At 35.5% G+C, this 23,349-nt stretch overlaps 1 protein-coding gene across 3 annotated transcripts in view; it reads right to left on the reverse strand.

The window, feature by feature from the left end:
* Positions 1 to 23,349, reverse strand: part of UBE2E2 (ubiquitin conjugating enzyme E2 E2) — a 380,761-nt gene that overhangs the window by 42,282 nt on the left and 315,130 nt on the right. For all 3 annotated transcript variants that reach the window (XM_032330531.1, XM_032330614.1, XM_032330687.1), the window contains one exon: positions 2,782 to 2,929. In XM_032330531.1, coding sequence (XP_032186422.1) covers positions 2,782 to 2,929 — 148 coding nt within the window. The remainder of the gene's footprint in view (positions 1 to 2,781; positions 2,930 to 23,349) is intronic.

Consider the following 23,349-nt stretch of genomic DNA (forward strand, 5'->3'; position numbering starts at 1 on the left):
TGTTGAGGTGGTGTTTCGAGATTATTCAATATTCTCTTCTCTCAACAAAATTTGACTGAGTGGGGATTTATCAGCCATTGAATCTATGGTTAGTTGGAGTCTTAAACACTCTAGGAAATGACATCAACACCAGTCCCTGACTGTTTACAAGGGGCTTGCATATGTACCTCATAGGAATGCTGTGATTTAGGTAGGGCTGATGGTTACCTCTGCGTTGTATAAGAAACTGAATCTGAGGAAAGTTAAGAAGCCAGTACAAGTCACACAGCATTGGGCTGGTATTAAAGTCTGTAACTGCTGACTGCAAATACCATGCAGTAAGGATGTGTGGCCACACCCTCAAACATTTAACATTTATGAACAGACCAAAAAGTCTTAAAAGAGACAAAGGAAAATTATGAGAAAAGTATGAGAACTGATTTAAAAAATCAGTTTATGTAGGGAGAAGAGTAAGAAAACACTTTTAAAATTGGTTAAATTTATATCCTTATGCAGAGACTACTTCAGAACTGACAGCACTCTGGTGTTAAAATAGCTCTATGTATTCAGTATACAAAATTATAGGAGAATCTTATTTATTTGTATTCTACCAAACTTATATGTGTGATAATTTGAAGATAGGTTAGACTGAGGTTTAACTAAAATCTGGGGGGGTGGGAATCTGCAGATTGGAAGTGACCCAGGAAAGAGTGTGAAACAAAAGAATGGACATTATGACTTAAGATAAACAACTCTCTTCAAGACTCTAAAAGTGTGAACACACATATAGATGATGTGCCAATTAGGAAACATTTTTATACGTGTTAAAACATTTAGTCTGTTGGCATGTATTTTACAAACAATATTCTATTATCAGATGGGTTACAACTGGTAAAACTTGAGGTTTTATATTAGGCTTATTCTTACTATCAATAGCATTATTTTAAAAATCTATTCATTTTATTTATGTGATTTTGCTTTAGTCTAGGATGATTTTATTTTTACTGTTTTGCAGAATGTATCTGTAATTTTCTGAGACACAGCAAAAGAAAAGTCTGATTTACTCAATAGAAATCCTTTTGATTGCTGAGAGAAGGTTTTGGTGGGATGAATATATTAAGTGGGGAAGACCTGTAAAGAGAACAGTTTCCCACATAGAAACTGATTCAGAGAGACAGGCCCATTTCAGCTGACTGGGACACCAAGCAGGTCTGGCTACCACTGGGATAAGGAATGCTTGTCAGTATGCAGCTTTTTCTCTAAGTGTGAAGCTACACCTTATTCCATGTGTAAGAAGTGAGGATGTTCATCAAGTGCTCAGAAGTGCCTAATAGTATGGTCTCAAAAGTTTCCTTCTTTTCTCCCCCTGGTTTTAGTGAGACATATTTGACTTGAACACTGCATGATGACCTGACATCAAAAGTCTCTTGAATAAGTGACTTATTTCTCAAAATAAATTTTTCTCCTAAAATACCCCTCTAAATTTCAGCAAACCCCAGAAGTACTCTTTTGGAAGTGGGGAGGCAAATGCAGTTCCATGTTCCACCATTTCCAGGAGGACCATGTGGGTTAGTCCTTATATCACACAAAGAAATGTCTTTTGATGACGTTACCTCTAAAATGAAATTATACACAGAAATACAGACAAATGGGATTGAAATACGAATAATGAGATAGAACACAGTATTTGTCATTCAGTTTTAAATTAGTGTGGCATTACTGAACTTTACTATCTGGGATAAAAGTATGAAATAATTTAAAAAACATTTTATAATGATCTTGTACAGTTACATTTTATTTTCCTTTTGGTTGAAGTATTTTTATATATCTTTATTTTAAAAAGTTTCTACTACTGAAAATAACAAACACACAAAATTTGAACAGATAATTTATAATTATAATTCAAGTTTTATAAACCAGCCAGGAGCTTAAGAGAGACCCTGGTTCCCCTTTGTCATTTCTCTTGTCTAAAACTTCACATATTTAGGGAATAGAGTTTATTCCTGAACGTGGAAGATAGAAACTTACGAAATATTAACACTACTAATTAAATACTTGCAGAATTTCTCATTGAAAACATCAATGAAAACTCTGTAGCTACCTTTGAACTTCTGTAGTTTTTAAAATAAACCCAAATATGTAAAAAACTGGCAGCTGGTTTGTATTCTGGTTAAAATAAACTGGTCAAAGACACATAATCACACATCTAGGACAACACAGAAATTAAGAACTTCCAGCATTAAGCACACCAGCAAGCCACAAAGGCTTGGCCACAGGCTCTTTTAGTTTTCCTGGGAAGTTGTATTTCCTAGTTGAGGACCATTCAGCTTTTTTGTTCTATTAGCTTGAAAGGACGCATGGTTATTAAAATGCCAACAAGGTCATGTCTGCATGGTGCTGCTTGGTTGTTATCAGATTTTAATGGCCCACATTTCTCAAATTAACATCTTCTAGTAGGCATCTAATTAAAGATTAAGCCATTCAATTTGAATTTTTATTATTATTTGGCAGTAGAATGTAACGCATTCTTTAAATGCACTTCCCAATCCAAAATGATTTTTCATTAATTTTTATCACACTATGCTTCTTCCTTCTTGGTAAATAATAGGTCTTAAAAAGACTAATGAGAAGACCCAATTTAAAAAGAAAGCAGTTACATACTATGGAAATTAAAAATCAATAATAATAGTAGTAGTAGTTATAGTGGTAGTAGTAGTGGTGGTGGTAGTAAATAATTCACTAAGGTCTGACATTTATGTCTTGAATAGACTTGAATTCAGTATTAGACTTAAAGTCTCTTACCAGGGTTGCAATCTGTAAGAAGTGAGCAGATGGAGAGGAGAACTTTAGAAATGGTTAGGGCTGGACTCCAGTTGTCCTTTAGGATGTCCAGACAGATGACGCCCTGGCTGTTAATATTACAGTGATAGATTCTTGTTCGGAAGGTAACCTAGAAGAAAAGGTAAAGTTGTTATAAACAGACATACTTTTTATTGGACTAAATAATCCAAGGGTAGCTGGCTGAACCACATACTTAAATTCTCCTTAGACACATGAGAAGAATCACAAAACAAAATCATTATTTTAGAATTTGTTATTCTGGACATAAAGAACTAAGCCCAAAAGCAAAATCATGTCCTTTTGCTTTTGATAAAGAGTCCTATCACTTGGGCGCCTGGGTGGCTCAGTGGGTTAAGCCGCTGCCTTCAGTTCAGGTCATGATCTCAGGGTCCTGGGATTGAGTCCCACATCGGGCTCTCTGCCTGCCTCTCTGCCTACTTGTGATCTCTCTCTGTCAAATAAATAAATAAAATCTTTAAAAAAATTAAAAAAAAAAAAGAGTCCTATCACTTAACCAATTTTCTGGGGACTGAATTTGCTCTTAGTGCAATTGTGGGAATGTTCATAAGAGAAAAACTAACTGTGATTTCCAAAAACATTTCAAAGAAACAATTTCGAAAATAAAAATTTCAAAGGCAACTTGGGAATCCAGTTGTTTTTAAGGATTTTGTATATTTTAGAGTTCAAAACAGCATAGGAATACTATAAAAGAACATAAATATGATTCATTATGGTTTAAGAACATGAATTAGGCATGTATGTAAATAATATAGTTTATAAAAAAACTTATTAGTTACAATTTATGAACCTTTTCCTCCTTAAATTCTGTATCTTGAATATAATATTAGCATAGCGTACCTCTGCCCTATGACAGCTAGATCACCACTGCACTTTGTTTAGGTGTAATTCTGAAACATGTTTATAACATTTTTAAAGAACTTCAATTCAAAATTTAAGTCTAAATCAGTTTTAAAACTCGGTCTTATAAAAGTCTTATGTAAGCAATAATAAGATCTTAATGCCATTTATTAATATCATGTACATTAGTATTCTCAAAAATTAAGTTGAAATATAAAAAAATCTTGATGTGTTAAAGACCAGTCTTCTGGTACCCTAAGTTTAAAATGGCTATGAACAACAACAACAACAACAACAACAAAGGCAGATCTCTGCTGTCACATCACCAGGGCATCCAGCATCCACTCAAACATCAGATTTACTTCATTTGTAAAATCAAGACTCAGAAAGGACAGACAGATCCTGTCTACTACATTTATTGAACAACACAGTACCATTTTCATTTCATTAATACTCCTGATAGAACTGCCCTTCTGGTGTGCCTGGGTAGCTCAGTCAGTTAAGTGTCTGTGTTCAACTCAGGTCATGATCCCAGTGCCCTGAGATCAAACCCCATGTCTGGCTCCCTACTCAGCGGGGAGTCTGCTTCTCCCTCTGCTCCTCCTCTTGCTCATGCTGTCTATCTCTCTAAAATAGATAAATAAAATCTTCAAATTAAAAAAAAAATCTGCCCTTTTAGGAACATGCCAGAACTTATAGATAACTTTAACATTCCTTCTACACAAACACATTCTAAACACCTAACAATGCTGAAGAAAATAAAGCTAACATTTAAAAAAAATGCATAGCTGAATTTGCACAGAGAATCCCGGAGGCCAGAACTGAAAACCAAAAATTACAGTATGTACATGAGCTGACAGTATAGCTATCAGGGGTGGGACGTAGGGAAGAGGAGCGGGGGAAAGGATAGGAGCCAGTCTTGGTAAAATGGAGGATTGGGTTTTGATGCCTTCATGGAGAAAGGTGAAACCTTAGGACTACCTGTGGAAAGAGGCTGGAATTGAGAGCCCTTACATAGATTAGGATACTTGAGCAGCTAGTGTTTTAGTAAGCGGATGGACTTGAAAGATAACGTCTTCTGGGAGCGATAGCAAAGATTCTTACTAGAGAAAGCCTAGGCTCGGAGGTGAAGAGAAAAATGTTTCCCCTGAATTCTAAATCCGGGATATATATATACTATGCAAACACCAACTGAAAAAGAGCTTAAATGGCTATATTACTATCAGATCAAACATATGTTTAAGGCAGAATGAATAAAGTTGATTGCTGCATTATGATAAAATGAACAATTCATGAGAAAAATATAATAATTCTTAATCTGTTGAACCTAATAAGATAGCCAAAAATATAAAAAGTGAAACTTAGCAGAATTATAAGGAGAAAATGACACATCTACAATCAGAGGGACATTTTGCTGCAGCAACCGAAGTCATGCAGACCAAAACATAGTAAGGATACTGAAAATAGGAACAACCAAATAAACAAAATCAAGGGATTGAACAAAGATGAAATTCCACACTCAACAAAGAACATATATTATTTTCCAAGCACATAAGAAATGGTTATAAAAAACTGATCACATGCTCTGCCACAGAGGAAGCTTAATATATTTCAAAGAATTATTAAGACCACAAAGATTCTCTATCAAGTGTTTGGGAAACTGAAAACACATTTTTCAAATAATTCTTGTATCAGAGGGAAAAAAAACAGCTACATTTATAACTGAATGACAATGAAATGTTGGATTACCAACATCAAAGTTTGCTATTTGGCAAAACAGTTGTCAAAAAGAAATCTATAGTTTCATATACATAAATTAGAAAGGAGGAAAGACATGTAATGAGTGTTTAAGGAAGAGAAAAAGAATAACAGAGTCCCATAAAAGTAGAAATAAATACATGAGCAGGATTTAACGAAATAGAGAATACGTAGTAATATTAAAATTCTGCAGAGAAATCAAAGTGCCTATTCCTTTAAGTACTAGATGAAAAGACAAAATATTTTTTGTGATCCAATGTAAATGATGAGTGGCTTCTATATACAACAATGTTTTAAAAACCTATCAGATACTGATTGGCTACTCAGAGCTAGTTAATACTCAAAATAACTCAGAGGTAAGTAGTATTACTGTACCTACTTTTAAAATAAAGAAACCGTAACTCTGTAAGGAGACAGATGCTGGCTAAACTTATTGTGGTAATCATTTTGCAATACATACATATATCATATCATGATGTTGTGCACTTAAAACAAATACAATGCTCTATGCCAATTACATCTCAATAAAATGGCAGGAAAAAAATAAATGAAGGCACAGAGGGGTTAAGGAACTGGCATATGGTTGCACAGTTGGTAAGTGGAGGAGTCAGAATCTGAACATAGCTTTGTTGACCCAAAACCTCATGTTCTCCTACTTAGCCTCAATGCCTCTGTTCTTTTTTTTCTTCCAACTTTTTTTTTTTTTTTAAAGATTTTATTTATTTATTTGACAGAGAGAGATCACAAGTAGACAGAGAGGCAGGCAGAGAGAGAGAGGGAAGAGGCTCCCTGCTGAGCAGAGAGCCTGATGCGGGACTTGATCCCAGGGACCTGAGATCATGACCTGAGCCAAAGGCAACGGCTTAACCCACTGAGCCACCCAGGCGCCCCTCAACTTTTGAGATTATTATAGATTCATACTGTGTTGTAAGAATAATACTGATGGATCATATATGTTCCTCATCCACTTTCCCCCAGTAGTAACCTCCTGCAGAACTGTAATACAGTATCACAGGAAACTCACCCTGAAATAGTCAGCTAATCTTTTCCACTTATAGCCAGTTTTATACGCACTCACGTATATGTGTTTCTATGCAATTTTATCAGATGTAGATCTGTATGACCACAATCACAGCCAAGATACATAACAGTTCCTTCACAAACATCCTTTGTGCTACCATTTACCTGGTGCAGCCACCTTCCCACTTTCCCCTCCCGATTCTTGACAACCACTACTCTCTGCCTCATCTCTATGATTTTGTCATTTCAAGAATGTTACATAAATGGAATCATATAGAACGTTATTTTTTGAAGTTTGCTCTTTCTACTTGCACATTTCCCTTCAGATCCATCTAAGTTGTTGCATTATCAAGAGTTTGCTCCTTCTTATTGCTGGGTAGTATTCCACGGTATGGATGTTCTTTGAAGGATAAATGGATTGTTTCCAGTTTTTAGCTATCACAAATAAAGCTGCCATGAACATGTATGTGTATTTGTGTGAACACAAGTTTTCATTTCTCTGAGATAAATGCCCCAAAATGCAATTGTTGGGTTGTATCATAAGCTCCTATTTAGTTTTATAAGAAACTGCCATGGGGCGCCTGGGTGCCTCAGTGGGTTAAGCCTCTGCCTTTGGCTCAGGTGATGATCCCGGGGTCCTGGGATCAAGTCCTGCGTCGGGCTCTCTGCTCAGCAAGGGGCATGCATCCCTCTCTCTCTCTCTGCCTGCCTCTCTGCCTACTTGTGATCTCTCTCTGTCAAATAAATAAATAAAATCTTAAAAAAAAAAAAAAAAGAAACTGCCATAATTTTTTCCAGAGCAGTTGAACTATTTTACATTCCCACCAGCAGAGTGATGACCCAGTTTCTCTGCATCCTTGCAGCATTTAGTGTACTATGCTTTATTTTCGCCATTCTGTTTGGGTGTAGTGGTTGGTAACATATTGTGGTTTTATTTATTTATTTGACAGAGATCACAAGTAGGCAGAGAGGCAGGCAGAGAGAGAGAGAGAGAGGAGAAAGCAGGCTCCCCTCTGAGCAGAGAGCACGACTCGGGGCTCGATCCCAGGACCCCGGGATCATGACCCGAGTCAAAGGCAGAGGCTTTAACCCACTGAGCCACCCAGGCGCTCCCACATTGTGGTTTTAACTTGTATTTTCCTAACTGCTAATGATGTTGAACTTCTTTTCATGTGCTTATTTGCTATCTGGATACCCTCTTTCTTAAAAGAGGATGTTCATGTCTTTTGCCCATTTTCTAATTAGGTTGTTTTTTACTGTCCACTCTCTATTTTAAGTGGCAATATTTCATTTAAAGTGAAGTACAGTTGGATAAAAAATAAAGCATGAATTTGCAAAGAATCTTGTGGGTTTTCTGGACAGAGAATGCTTTACACTTTAATTTTTTATAATACTAATTAAAGGATCTACTTTGGTGATGTTTGTTAACTCTTGTCCCAAAAGGTGTTCATAAATAAACCACAAGAATCAAACAGGTAGTTTGATTGTTCCTATACTTTAATGTTCTTGGCTCCCAGAAACAGTACTTAAAAATATTTTATTTGTGTATGGTTGACACACAGTGTTACATTTCTTTCAGGTACAACACAGTCATTCAACATCTCTATGTTAAGCTCTGCTCACCACAAGTGTACCCACCATATAACACTATTACAACTGTCACACTATAACACTATTACAACATCACTGACTATATTCTCTATGCTGTACCTTTAATTCTTGTGACTTATTCATTCCGTAAGTGAAAGTCTGAATCTCCCACTCCCTTCTACCCATTTTACCTACTCCCCAACCGCTTTCCCTCTGTTAACCATCAATTTGTTCTCTGCATTTATAGGACTAATTCTGGTTTTTGTTTATTCATTTGGATTGTTTTTTTAGATTCCACACACAAGTGAAATCATATGGTATTTGTCTTTCTCTGTCTGACTTACTTCACTAAACACAGTACCCTCTAGGTCCATCCATATTGCGGTAAATGGCAAGATCTCATCCTTTTTTTATGGTTAATATTCTATTGTATATATACAGAACACATCTTCTTTATCCATTCATCTATTGATGGGCTCTTGGGTTGCACATCTTTTCAAATTAGTGTTTTCTTTTTCTTTGGGTAAATACCCAAAAGTAGTTATTAAATCATATGGTATTTCTATTTTTAATTTTTTGAGGAACCTCCATACTGTTTTCCACATTGGCTGATGAGTAGTGATGCTGAACATCTTTCCATGTGTCTGTTGGCCTTCTGTATGTCTTCTGTGGGAAAACTGTTTATTCAGGTCCTCTGTCCATATTTTAATCATATTGTCTGATTTTTTTAGTGTTGAGCTGTATAAGTGGTTGATATAGTTTGGATATTAACCCTTTATGGGATATATCATTTGCAAATATCTTCTCCCATTTAGTGAGTTGTCTTTTTTGTTGTTGTTGTTGATGATTTCCTTTGTTGTGCAAAAGCTTTCATTTTGGTGTAGTCCCAACAGTTTGTTTTTGGTTTTGTTTCCTTTTTCTTAGGAGACCTTTCTAGAAAAATGCTGCTAAGGCCAATGTCAATGAAATTACTGCTTACATTCAGAATCTTCGAAGAGTTTTATGGTTTCAGGTCTCACAGTTGGGTCTTTAATACATTTTGAGTTTATTTTCCACAAATACCACCATTTGAACCAGAAAAAGTTGATGATCAGAGTTTTAAGTGTCACACATCTACCTATTGTAATGTAAGCTATGACCTCTTCAGGGTTCCCTTATTATACTCCTATTTCTAGTATCACATTTGCCACAGGACCTTCTCATCAAACCATCAGTTACCCATGAAAGTATTTTCTTTCAACTGATGTCTAATGCAGTGCTGGCACATAGAAAAAGCCCATTGTTTGTTGAACAAATGCTGCCAAATCACAGGCTACTGCTCAGAGACAAGTATCTTTCTCAGGGGTTGTAACATTTTATTGTTCTTTAGGTAAAAACATTTTCCAGCCACAACTTATTGTAGACTGAAAATTGGGGAGAATAATCTGGAAAGTAAGACATATTTGTTACTACTGCCTAATAATAAAGAACATTTAAAAAAACATGTGGCCTGTTCAGATCAGCATAAGTGTTTCACAATCAAGGCAAAAACTTGCTAATGACTCTTGAAACAGTTAGCATTCTTTTCCAGATGCTAGCAACAAAAAGGGGAAATGAAAAAGAATATATGCAAACTGATAAGGAATTGTCTGTAGTTCTTTTAGACTTTAGTGATACAGAAACAGAAAATGATGTTTTGAATATTGACAAATATCAAGGGATTTGTACACATTAGGAGATTTTTTAAAGACTGAGAAAGCACCTTTCTCCCACTCTCATTCTGAAGAAGACTATTCACATCTGACTCAATTTTATAGAAAAACCATCATGTTATCTTTTTTAGGGGACTGGACGGCAGTACATCCTTCATGTCACCCTTCTGACAAAAAAACAAATGATAAAAAATGACCGAAAAGAAAATTCCAGTTCCATGCAGGGCTTAATATTTACTGAGTTCTGTGTATCACACAACCCACACCTGCATTTGCATTTATTGCTGTATTTGAAGCACAGCTCAATACTGATGTTTATAATGATAGCTATCATTCCTCAAGGAGAGGTAAAATTATATTGAGAATACTGTTTTCAAAGGCAGGGAAGACAGCACGTTTTAAAACATTTTCCATATATTAAGGAAATTTTTTAAATGATTTGGATATAGTGATACAGAAAACTTGTTTATCCAGAGTATCTAATTCCTAGATGACTTGGAATGATAAGTGTTTTGATTGTTGTATAATACATAAACACACAACAGAGGCATTTGGGTGTGTATGTGTGGGGTAGACAGGATAATGCCCTATTACCCCAAAGATGTCCATATCCTAATCCCTGGAACCTGTGAATAATGTTACCCTTGCATGGCAAAAGGGACTTTGCAGGTGTGAATAAATTAAGGCTCTTGAGATGGGGTGATTACTTTGGGATTATATAAGTGGGCTGGATATAATCACAGGAGCTTTGTAAGAGGGAAGCAGAAAGATAGGCAGGGGATGTCAAAGAGTCAAAGCGAGGTGAGAAAGCAAGAAGCCAGAGTGATGGGGCCATGATCTAAGCAACAAAGTAGGCCTCAAGAAGCTTGCAATGGCAAGGAAATGAATTTCCCCTCAAGACCTCAAAAAGGAATGCAGCCTTGCTGACACCTTGATTTTAGTTTGCTGACATCCAGAACCGTAGGACAAGAAATTCATATTGTTTTAAGCCTCTAAGTTTGTTGTTAATTTGTTACAGCAGTAATAGGAGACAATACATGTATGTATATTTTCCAGCTGCATTATTACTTTAGCTTACAAATGTAACTTAAAATGTAGCTGTGCTATTTCTATACTTCACACAATCAGCTGCCCTTAAAAATAATTTTAGAAAGAGTTAACAGAATTCTTTATGTTGACTATAGCATAAAACAATGCTACTAAGTAGTGAATGATCTAGGAGAAAAGTCACTTTACTACTCTGAGCCCCTATTTCCTGACAAAATGAGATTTAAATTATTCTCAGGACCATTCTAGTTCCAAGATCCAAGAGTTATTATGAAAAGAATACGTGGTTTTGGGAGCTCATTGGACTTGAGCTGGAATTCTGACTTTAGATTAATCAACTTAGCCTGTTCGAGATTCAGTTTCCTCATTTTAACATGGAGAAAAATACTAGCTATACCCACAGTGGCTGTGAAGACTGAAGTACACAAGAAGTTCTAGTACCACGCCTGGCACTCAGCAGAAATTCAAGCAGTGCTAGTCTCTCTTCCCCTCTTCACATCTTCTAGTTTTACAAGGCTATTTCAAAACCCATGTGTTCATGTAATAATTCCCCTATCACCTGAGTTTTAAGTGTATTTTCTCTGTACCACTTCTTTGCTCTAGGGTAAGGACAACACTCCACATACAGATTAAAAGTGGTTTTGTAAAGGGAGAGAAATCATGTAGGGCATGAGTATAGACAGAGAAGAAAATATTTTAATAAAATATTTCTGCCAAACTGATGCTAGACAATTTAGAAAAATGTTTTAAAATAAACATCTCAAAGCTGAAAAGCTGATAATGACATTAAAAATGATCATTTAAAATAATATTTCAGAAATAACCTCTATTTTGCACATAGATTCCATTTTTCAAAAAACTTTTCACCAGGAGATAAATGACACAGTGATTTTACTGAGGAAGTATAAGACCAGTGAGAAATATATTCCTCTTAAAAATACTTTTCCATGGAGACCCAGAGAGGAAATATTTGGAGCTCCTGTGCCATAAATCAGTGAATCATGTAACAAAGGTCCAAAAATAGCAGGGTTAACATCATTCAAATGGATCTTGGCTGAAGGCTTACTATGAAACTAGTTTATCTGAACAATTTGTTAGTACACATTTTAAAAATGTCAGTAATACTAACCTTTTTGAGATTTCAAGTGCTCTTTTCTTAAAATGGACTTAAGAGCACTGCACCATCAACTACCACATCCTAAGAAAATAAAAACTGGAATAACCCATCATAAGTGAGGAGAATCACAAATCTTAAAGAAACTCTAAGAAATACACATTAGCAAAATAAAACTAAACCCCTTCCCAAATAGAAAACAAAACAAAAACAAAAAACCTGGAAATATATTTCTTCCCTCATAAATGGCAGTAAAGGAATTAAAATTAAACATTACTTAGAAACTATTGTGTGTAATGATGATGCCCACTCCGTTACACATGACTGTATAGTACGGTATGTTTAACTAGAGGATAGAGCCACTTTTAAAAAAAGATTTCAAATATTATTTAAATGGTGAATGACAAAAGAACTTTCGAGTATAGAAATTTAAATTTAAAAAGTCTTTCTCAGTTCCTTTTAAGTACAGATGTAGAAAAACATGCAACTACCCCCATCTTGAGTAGTAAATCTTTTGAAGATAGAACATCGCACTCAATCCTCAGGCCCCTTTCTCACTGCGCATCACCTGACTATACCCAAGCCCTGCAAGGGAAGATACTTGGTATGACTTTATTATGGACCAATAATTAGATTCCTTCTTATCTAACTTATAAAAATTAAATTTATATAGAAAGTTTCAGGAACATATTTATATCAATGAGGTTCAATTTGATTCTTTTTCCAAATTTGTGTGTTCTTTTCTATTAGTGACTTATTCTCTCATTATATTTCCTATTCCATTTTTTAATCTTTTTGGGGGGAGAGGGAGAAAGGGAAAGAATGAATCTTTAACAGCTCCATGCCCAGTGAGGAGCCCGATGCCAGGCTGGATCTTGGGTTGGATCTCACAACCATGAGATCATGACCTGAGCTGAAATCGAGCCAGACACTTAATTGACTGAGCCCCCCATGTGCCCCTCCATCTTTTTCTCTTCAAAAGATTATCTCATTTCTTTTGACTTGTTCTACTGACTCAAGTTTCCAGAAATGGTGCTCCAGCTCATTCTCTTTTATGGTAGGATCATATCATGGAGTGCACTGCAATCTGAGTAAGAGTTCATTCTCAATGTGTATTATTTATTTTTCTGTAGAAGTCTCATGTACCTTAGACTGTGTTGCTCTACATTTCCTTCTTCATGGGCTTCATGGACAACACTAGTTTGAGACCAGACTGTATCATATATGCCAAAATGTAAGGTAATATAGAGTTATCCTTAGGAAGAGCTGATTTATATTTAAATCTATATAAAAATCTCTTATAGATGTTGTCTCAATTACTTTATTTTGAACAAAATACTATCTGTTAAAGACACAACAGCTTGAAACCAGCTCAATCAATGTTTGTTTGGCATGCATATAGAGGTTTCCTTCCTCAATCAATTAAAAAAGAAAGAAAAGAAAAGAAACTTAACAAAGCTCTAAAAGTGGCACACTGCTAAGAGTACAACTTTATCATTTGAAGGCTTGGCTTTTAACTGCCTTTTAAAGGCCATTTTAAAAAGTAATATGGTACTTTAAAATAAGGTTTTTTTTTGTTTTTTTTTTTTTTAAAGAAAACTGGTTTTATCAGTTTTCTACAAATGGGTTTTCATGGCTTGGACAATTTTTCCAGTAACATAATTATATATGGATTAAAAAACTGCTGAATCCCCAGCAACTGAGGGACAAAGGATCATCCGGTATCTAAACTTAAACATGTACACAAAATATCATGGAAGCATTCCCATTATTTTAATTCACTGAGCATATACACAACAGGTCCTCATTCAATACCTGGGGGTCCATCAAAACCAAAACCCAAAGCTCTCTTGAGTTTAATACTTCCACCAGAGGCCTCACTCCTCAACCCCCATCCCTCATAAAATACTAGAACAGCTGCTCTTGAACATTGAACTTAAAACGATTATATGGGGCTATGTTGATCCAACAACACTCACTTATTAATTAGTACTGCACAGAGAAAACATAATTTAACAGATGTCCAATGAACCTACATTTCTAAGACAAGATGATTCATTTCTGCTTTATAACTGCAAAAGTGTCTCATACATAACGACAATTAATTACGAAGTACAACAGCTGAGATACTTAATGGATTAATGGATAATAAATGGCCAACCATATGACACTTGCTATTAAATTAGAGACAGTGACATAAACATAAACATAAGAAGAATACCCTCCTTTTATTTTGTTCACATTTTTTATAAGTCTCACACTACCCAAGGCAATTATATAAAATGTAGCATATTTACAGATTTCCTAAATGTAAAATGGAAATAATATACAGTCTTCCTTTATCCTTTGGGAAAGAAGTACTACATTTTATGTTTGTAGACATATGAAGTGGCAGTTATTTATTTAAGAGATTAATAATTCAATATACATACAACACAATACAAAGTATTCATCATAACTTGCTGGAAATGACAATTTGATTTTTCATATAGCCCACAACAGTGTTGAAGTAAACTATATTTTAACACAGTTGAAAATGAAACAATGACTAATTCTGTTAATGATACAGTAAATTAACAGCAATTACAGAGTTGGCTGAATGCCCACTCTCTCAGTGAGTGTTATATTACACAAAAAAGAGACATTCTTTGAAAGTCTCCTTTGAAAGTGGCAGTGTTCAAAGTTTCCAAACTTTGCACATATGCATGCTAGAGAGGAAAAGGTACTGATTTCTCTGTTTATACCATGAAATTTAAAAAAAAAAATCGCAGGTATATCATGGAACATTGTAACACAAAAATTAATAATAAAAATTAAAAATGGCTAACAATTATTCAATGTTTATGTGCTGGGCACTATTCTAAGTGATCTCCATTTATTACATAAATTAGTCTTCACAATCACCCTGTGAGGGAGGTACTATTATTATCCTCATTTATGGATAAAGAAACTGAGACACAAGTTCAGAAAAATTCGCATGTGTGTAGTTGAGGCAATTTCAATACTAAATAAAGAAGCTGTAAGAAGGAAGGAAACAAAATAAACAAACACACATGCAGCTGCGTGTGCGTCATACCCCACCCCCCACAGGAGAGAAAATAGGAAGAGAATAAAGAAATTTATGTGATTTTTAGATCTAACAGTTTGAATTCACACAGAAAAGCTAATGTTGTAGGGATTTAGTTGCTTTTTCAGACCAAGTTCTGGTAAAATGAGAATTCATGTAAAGTGTTAGGCAAAGAGAAGAAATGTTTAATGATATTCCCTATTATTATCATTGTACTTATGCCAAATGACCTGTCATCTCTGAGATTACTGAAGATAAGAAAAACCAAGTCAGTTTAAAAAAGGTAAACAAATAATATTTTAACATGACTTGAAAATTGGCACTAAGATTTATCTATCTTTGAATAATTTAAATCTCCGCATTTAGAATATCCTAGTGAGTAATCTTTAGACATCTGTGGAGAACAGATGCAATGAACCAATCTGATACTCATGATACTGTACACTATTAATAGACAGCTAGCCAGGTAGCTTATTTCAAAAGTAAAACAAGGTCGAAGTATGACTGAGAGAATGAAGGAGTGGGTGTTGAATGATAAAATAAGAAGCTGTCTGTTACTCTGTAGTTTTTGATCATGGGAGTGCAATGACGAATGGGGTATTTAAAAATCTGTAAGACAGTTGTTACATAGCATTCCTTTTTTTTTTTTTTTTTAAGATTTCATTTATTTTAGAAAGAGAGGGAGAGGGAGAGCGTGTTGCCTGTGTGCAAGCAGGGGGTGGAGGCACACAGGGAGAGGGAGAGAGAGAATCTTCAAGCAGACTCCCCACTGAGCATGAAGTTTCACACAGGCTGCATTTTACAACCCTGAGATCACACTGGAGCTGAAATCAGGAGCTGGACACTCAACCAACTGAGCCACCCAGGTGCCCCAACACAGCATTCCTTCTTAAACTAATGTCTCATGCATGAAATGAATCCTTTATGGCTGATGACACTACTTATTCCTAAGTACATAGAAAGGTATGTTAACACCATGGGAGGTTTTTTAATCTTTTTTTTGGGGGGGGGTACATGATATGGATAGTGACCAAACCAAGAGATAAATGTATACAGGTGAAACAAAACAAAACAAGTGGCACCTGGGTGGCTCAGTGGGTTAAGCCTGTGCCTTCAGCTCAGGTCATGATCTCAGGGTTCTGGGATCGAGCCCCACGTTGGGCTCTCTGCTTAGCAGGAAGCCTGCTTCCCCCCTCTCTCTCTGCCTACCTCTCTGCCTACCTGTGATCTCTGTCTGTCAAATAAACAAATAAAATCTTTAAAAAACAGAACAAAAGAAACAAAAAAAGGGAAATGGAGAAAAGATGGGCAACTCAAACCACAATCTGCAGCAGGTATGCAGGAAAGGAGGGACCAGATGTACAGTCAAAGAACCAGAAATGGATGAAGAACCATTTCTGACCATGGCCCTTATTACCTCCTGGAACCCACCTTGCTGAGAAGAGCAAAGAAGGAAAAGGTAAATGGTAAATATATAATAGACAGTCCAAGGTAGTCACTCTTATCTGGATTCTTTGGATTGAAGTATCCTTATGAGGATGAATATATTTCTCTCATTGCAAAAAAGGGGTATATAGACTTTTACCTCATATTAAGAACTACCACCAATATATTTCTGTTTGCCCTCCAGGAAACTATTCAAGAATTACTTGCTAGTTTTGCTGAAGGAGTATCTGATATTTAGAGGGATTTCCTTTTCTTTTTCTTTTTTTTAAGGATTTTATTTATTTATTTAAAAGAAAGCGATTAAACAGGGAGAGGGGCAGAGGGAGATGCAGACTTCCCGCTGAGCAGGGAGCCCAATGCAGGACTCAATCCAGAATGGAAGGATCATCACCTGAGTGGAAGGCAGAATCTTAACCAACTGAGCCACCCAGGCGCCCCTAAGAGGAATTCCTTAAATTTTTTTTTCTAAAGATAATTACGTAGGGTTTGTTTTCTTTTTAAATTTTCTTGTCTATTTATCTATTATCCCGGGCAAGTTTTTTCCTTCTTTCCCTTTCCCAATCTTCACTTGTCTACCATCTAATCTTTGCTACCATTCTGTGATTTCTAACATTATTTCTCTAGTCTCTATTTCCACTTTCTGGGTTATCTTACTTCATTCACATTTCAGAACTTCTTAAGTTTTGAATTTGCTTTTTCCCCTCCAGAATTCTATGTAAGACTACTGCCCTAAAAAGACTCAAAAGGTTAATTTCCTCTAAGGTTTTGTAAAAACACATCTGATAGAAACAAGTGTCAAATAGGAATGATTCAGAATTGCATGGAAAAAAATACATTGGTTTCCTAATGGAATAATACACTGGTTTCCTCGAATCTGCTGCTTGAATCTTCCATCCCTAAAAAGCCATCTGAACTAGTATCTTAAATAAAAATTGTAAGCTGCTTTTTTCTTTTCCCTATAACTTGCAACATTCAACTTCATGCTATAGAAAATTGGCTGCTATGGTGTAACAATAAATACTACCTTTTTAAAGCAAACAGCTACACCATATGTGGCTTTTTAAAATAGTGCCAATTTCATTTTACAAAACTGATAACTGTACATATAGCTAAATAAAGATTTAGAAATGAATTTCTGTAGACAAGCTAGCAATGAATGTTTACTTATAAAGGGAACAAATTTATAAAAGGTTCTTAAGAACAGGATTTTATCTGATATTGATTTAAATCCCCTAGAGGGGAGAGTGGGATGAACACATATATGTGTTCAGTAAACAATGAACTGGGAAAATACAGAATATTTACATTTGAAAAAGAGGTCATATATAACACAATTAAAAATGACAACCACCTGAGAACTTCTGATGTTTCAACAGTTATGATTAAGTGACTTTTACTGTGGGGTGGGGGGGATGGAGAAGGGGTGGGGGTGGGGGGTGCGGGGGGTGGGTAGGAGTGAATAATTGCCTGATATATAAAGTTTATAAAGAAATGTGTTATTTTGGGAGTGTCTGGGTAGCTTAGTTGGTTAAGCGTCGGCCTTTGGCTCAGGTCATGATCCCAGGGTCCTGGAATGGAGTCCCATGTCTCATGGCAGGCTCCTGTTCAGTGGGGAGCCTGCTTTTCTCTCTCCCTCTTCCGCTCCCCCTGCTTGTGTTCTCACTCTCTCTCTCAAATAAATAAATGAAATCTTAAAAAAAAAAAAGAAAGAAAAGAAATGTGTTGTTATTCAAATTTTGCTGTAAGGCAATTTTCAAAGTCTTGTAACTAATATTTTAGACAGTAGAGATTATAAATCTCAAACACTAACTGTAGAGTTGGGATTAAGAATATTTCATAGACCCTTCAGATTAGAAAATAGAACTGACAGACACCCTGGAAGTACAAACACATAATCCTACATTGTATCTACTTCAAATAAATAGTAGAAAGAATTTAAAAATTTGAGATTTCTGAGTAAAAGTGACTAACAAACTCTCTCCCCCCACACCATAAGAATATTCATGTACTTCTGTCCTAACAATATTAGGATAACTTACTTTTCTTCAAAGGCCTGAATCGGTCAGTTTTTCATGACTTTTCTCCTTTTTTGGGTCAGAATTATTTAGTGATACACAGATTAAAGGACAAAGACAACAACCTCTTATTTGCAGCAGAAACTAACATATCATCATAGTATGATAGTTATGCTGACCATCACCGTGACATGTTCTAAGGTCTTCAAAGATGTATGCATTCAGAGGCCCCACAACTCTTACAGATAGATGGTTTGAACTTCTTGGATGTCATAAAAGTATAAATTAAAAAGATTCATTTCTCAGGTATGTATTTAGAAATTGTATCACTACTTTATAGTCACATAATGGATTATTTTTGGCTTGGTTAGGAGTAACTGTTTTTTTTCACTGACCGTAAGAATCAATTCATGAAAGATGTTAAGAATAGAAGATACAAGAACAAACCAAATATTTTATCCAAATACTAATTATTAGTACATTTCCACACTCAAAAATTTTTTAGTTGAATCTTCAGTTTGATATTACAGTGCAGGAATAGTATTTTCTTGAACACTGCTGATTGTCAAAATACACATTTGCTTACTTTATACCTAGCTTAGTGGAAGAACAAGATACAGTTATTTGTAGATACTATTGGTATAAGATACTGTTTGTTATAGAGTTATTAAACTTTTCTTCCTCTGTAATAGTAACTGATAAAGGTAACAATGGGGCTCCTTTTCAACAATCTGTCTTAAAGATATGGTCCATAGTGATAATGCAATTTCACTGAAGTAATCTCCTAAATTAAGTTTTATGTACTGTTATAAGATGTTTTTGAATATTTTTAAGAGCAAACATAATGCTGTTACCCTGATTTATATTCTTATAGACATATAATATATATTACATATATAAATATTGGCATATATTATATTTTAAAATGTAAGACTATATTATATATAATATTTATAAATAAATTATAATATATATCACATTTAGTGTAGTGCTATAAATGTGACATTTCTCTAAATTCAAGTTCCATATATGTAATAGATTATGAAGCTTAGGACATGGTTGGTAGATCAAACTTGTTTTTTCCACACTTCAAAGTTCTGCCATCCTCCATCTTGATAACTTGACATTTTCTTTTACCTATGGAAATGCTATTCATCTTTAATGGATAGTTCTTTTATGAAGCATTCCCCCGCCACTTCCAGTCATAGTACTCAATCCTTTTTTCTAAACTTCTTTACATTTAATCTTACCCTTTTGTGTGTATATATATATTCCTTTTTTCTTACCTAGACAGAGGGGAATCTGAGGGCAAGGCATGTGGGAGATTCTTTGCAATCTCTGTGATATCCAGCACTGCCACACATCTAATAGGGCTTGGATATATATTTAATGAGTGAATGAGTAAAGAGTAATTTTCTGTAAAAATCTTTCAGCTATCAAATGCTTGTGTTTCCTCTTCAATCCCCAAATAGGCAGTAGGAGTAAGTGTGGAAGAAGAAAAGAAAAGTTTTCTCTGAATAAATTTACTGCTTTTCTATTTGATTTGTAGTTAAATTTTAATTTAATTTGGAAATTTTAGGATGTTTATTCCCAGAAATATGCTTGACATGATCAGACAGCAATTTTCGGTATTGGTTACAATCAACTCTTTTAAAAATAGTTACCAGCCCTCCTATAGGCCCCCAATACTTGCTCAAATATAACTCAACTCACTTGTCAGCATTTATACAAGTAAATATAACAGGTAGGTCAGAATCTTTTTCTGAGAAGATGTATTAATGAATATGTCATGCATTTTAACCCTTTCTTCTTTGTCAAGAATTTCAAAATAGTCAATTCTAAAAAAATAAACCAAGAAGATATTTATTGATGCCTATGGTCTAAACAGATCTATGTTAGGTTCTAGGGAAGATACAAAAGTATAAATATTGTCTGGTTCTTAGGAATGTTCGCTGCCAATTATAAAAAAAAGTTTTGGTTTAGAACAAAGAACAAAAAGGATAAACTTTCACTTATTCAGTAGATATCTGTTAACTACTACCTTCAAAGGACTGTGTGGAACTGAAGAGAATGGGGCTAATGGATGGGAGAGGAAGCTAAAATGTACAAGTTAGGTCCTGACCCTCAGATCCCTGACCATCTAGCAGAGAAAGAAGAGAATCATACAGATAACTATGAAGAAATGTCACATGTGAGGACACAAGGCTCTAGGGTTCAGATCAGAACAGATAGTACCTGGTTGGGAAAAATCCCAGAAAGTATCAGAAGTAGGTACAGACTGAATTATGAAGGACTGGGATAAGGAGAGTTTGATGACTACCTTTTTTTCTCCTTCCCTGAAATTGTTCACCAAGAAGAAGATAGATAACTTCAAATATGTCTACATCAAAAATTCTTTCTATGTCATGACATACTGACCTGCAGTTACTGACTTTATATATTCTCAGCTGATAGCAATGATTGTGCACAAAAGCTTAGATCTTCAGAAAAAATATACAGTGATATTAATGCATCCTGCAAGAAATGTGGAGCATGGACATGAGAGAAATGTATGAGTAGACACTACCTCCTCAATTTCTCTATCTCTTCATTCTCCTTATTACTACTCTAGGCACTCATCATCACTAGACGAAATTATTACAATAGCCTCCTTCATGACACTTTCTCTTTGCTCTCCTTCCCTCTACCATGCACCGTATCACTTCAAGGGTAATCTGTCTAGCATGCAAACACATCAACTGTCTATCCCTGTTGGATGTACCATACAGCCCTGAAAAGGTCACACACTTGCAGTCCTCTGTGTACACTATTCTTTTTGTTAGAAATACAGATTTTTTTGGGGGGGAGGTACTGCTACCATCCTTCAAGTGCTCCTTCTCCAATGTTTCCACTGTATTGTTATCCTTAGTAGAGTTACTGGTATGTCTGTCCAAGCTCCATAAAGGCCAGGGCTGGGTCCCACCCTTTTTTTTGGGGGGGGTGTCTCTTTTATTCCAGAGTGGATACTAACCCCCATCTTTATCTTTTAATTGTCTTGAAATCCTACCATTAAAACCAATTCATGGATTTAGACATATAAAGCAAAAAACCACCACCACTAAAACAAAACAAAAAACAACTAAAGAAAATATGGCTTATCCAAGCAATAATGTAGCAAATTAAGAAAAAGAATCACTCCTTGGAGTAGACAGAAGTGAACTCTAACAGATGGCAGTGTGAAGACAAAGTCTTCAACTCTATTCAATTATATTAAATTTTATTTCTTTTGTTAACAAGGAGAATGATAGAATTTTTAACAAACCTCTAGAAAGGATTATTAAACAGAAGATTTGCTAGTACTTAGAAAATGATGTGGTAATCAATGTGATTAAGCATGGATATACCAAAACCAAACTATGCCATAGGTCACTCCATTTCCTTTTCAGTATGACTATTAAATTCCAGATTAAGGGAAGACATATTTGAACTCCAGCATGGCTTATGATGAACTCTATTAAAAGTCATTAAAAAGTCTTATGAAGTCAAGGCATAAACTGAGGGTCATATGCAGATTCTCTTTGAATGCTGGCGCTGTGCCAACCAGTTATATCTCTGAGGTGATTGCATCATTCTTTGTTTACCCCCATTAACAACTTCTTCCTATTCTGCTCAGGCATATACACAATCAAAACTCTTGGAAGTCTTCTTCCGTTATCACTGTCAATGGCGCTGGCCCAGTGCTAAAATAGACACAGCAGACTAACAGTCATAAATTCGACTTTGATGTATGTGGGGAAGTATTATTTATGACCAATGAGATTGTAATAAAAGTAGGGCCCAAAAGCAAACTGCACTATGGGAAACCTCACTTTGATTGTCTCCTTGTGGGCAAGAGAGAATCCCAGGCTGGGTGATAACTCAGTTTAGTAGATGCGCAATAAGCTCAAGAAGCAAATTTTAGCAGGGCGCCTGGGTGGCTCAGTGGGTTAAGCCGCTGCCTTCAGCTCAGGTCATGATCTCAGGGTCCTGGGATCGAGTCCCTCATCGGGCTCTCTGCTCAGCAGGGAGCCTGCTTCCTCCTCTCTCTCTCTCTGCCTGCCTCTCTGCCTACTTGTGATCTCTCTCTGTCAAATAAATTAAAAAAAAAAAAAAAGAAGCAAATTTTAGCAGATTTTGCCATACAACCAAATAAATTAAATAGGCACAAAAAAGTTCTTCAGTGGGATAATGTGTGATCAGTCCTGTGTTTGTCAACATTTTATCAATGACTTAAATGGAGATATAAAAGACATGTTTATCCAAGCTGCAGGTAATATAAAGCTGGATCGTTTACACACAAGTTAGAAACTAAGAATAAAAAGATTTAAAGAGGTCAAACTATATGTTAAAAGAAATAATACAAAGGTATCAAGAAAAAAAGAACAAGGTATATTTAGGCTCAATGCTTACAATCTTCATAAGACAGAGGAGACCTGGCCTAAATGTAGCAATACAATGCTTTTTGAATAGAAACTACTGGAAAAATGTATATAAAGAAAAGTACACAGATCATCAATATACAGCCTGATGAGTTTTTAAAAAGTCAACAAGCTCAGGGGCGCCTAGGTGGCTCAGTGGTTATGCCTCTGTCTTCTGCTCTGGTCATGATCTCCGGGTGCTGGGATCAAGCCCCACACTGGGCTCTCTGCTCAGCAGGGAGCCTACTTCCCCCTCTCTCTGCCTGCCTCTCTGTCTACTTGTGATCTCTCCTTCTCTCTGTCAAACAAATTAAAAAAAAAAAAAAAAAAGTCAACAAGCTCAGGTAACAAACACTGAGAACAAGATATGGAATATTGCCAGAACCTCAGAAATCTTACTTGTTTCTTCCCAATCACAACCATCCTCCCAAATGTAACCATTATTCTGACTTTGACTTCTACATAATAGTTCTGTTTTGTAACTTAC

The sequence above is a fragment of the Mustela erminea genome, chromosome 1 (genome assembly GCF_009829155.1).
Source record: "Mustela erminea isolate mMusErm1 chromosome 1, mMusErm1.Pri, whole genome shotgun sequence".
NCBI classification, from domain to species: Eukaryota; Metazoa; Chordata; class Mammalia; order Carnivora; family Mustelidae; genus Mustela; species Mustela erminea.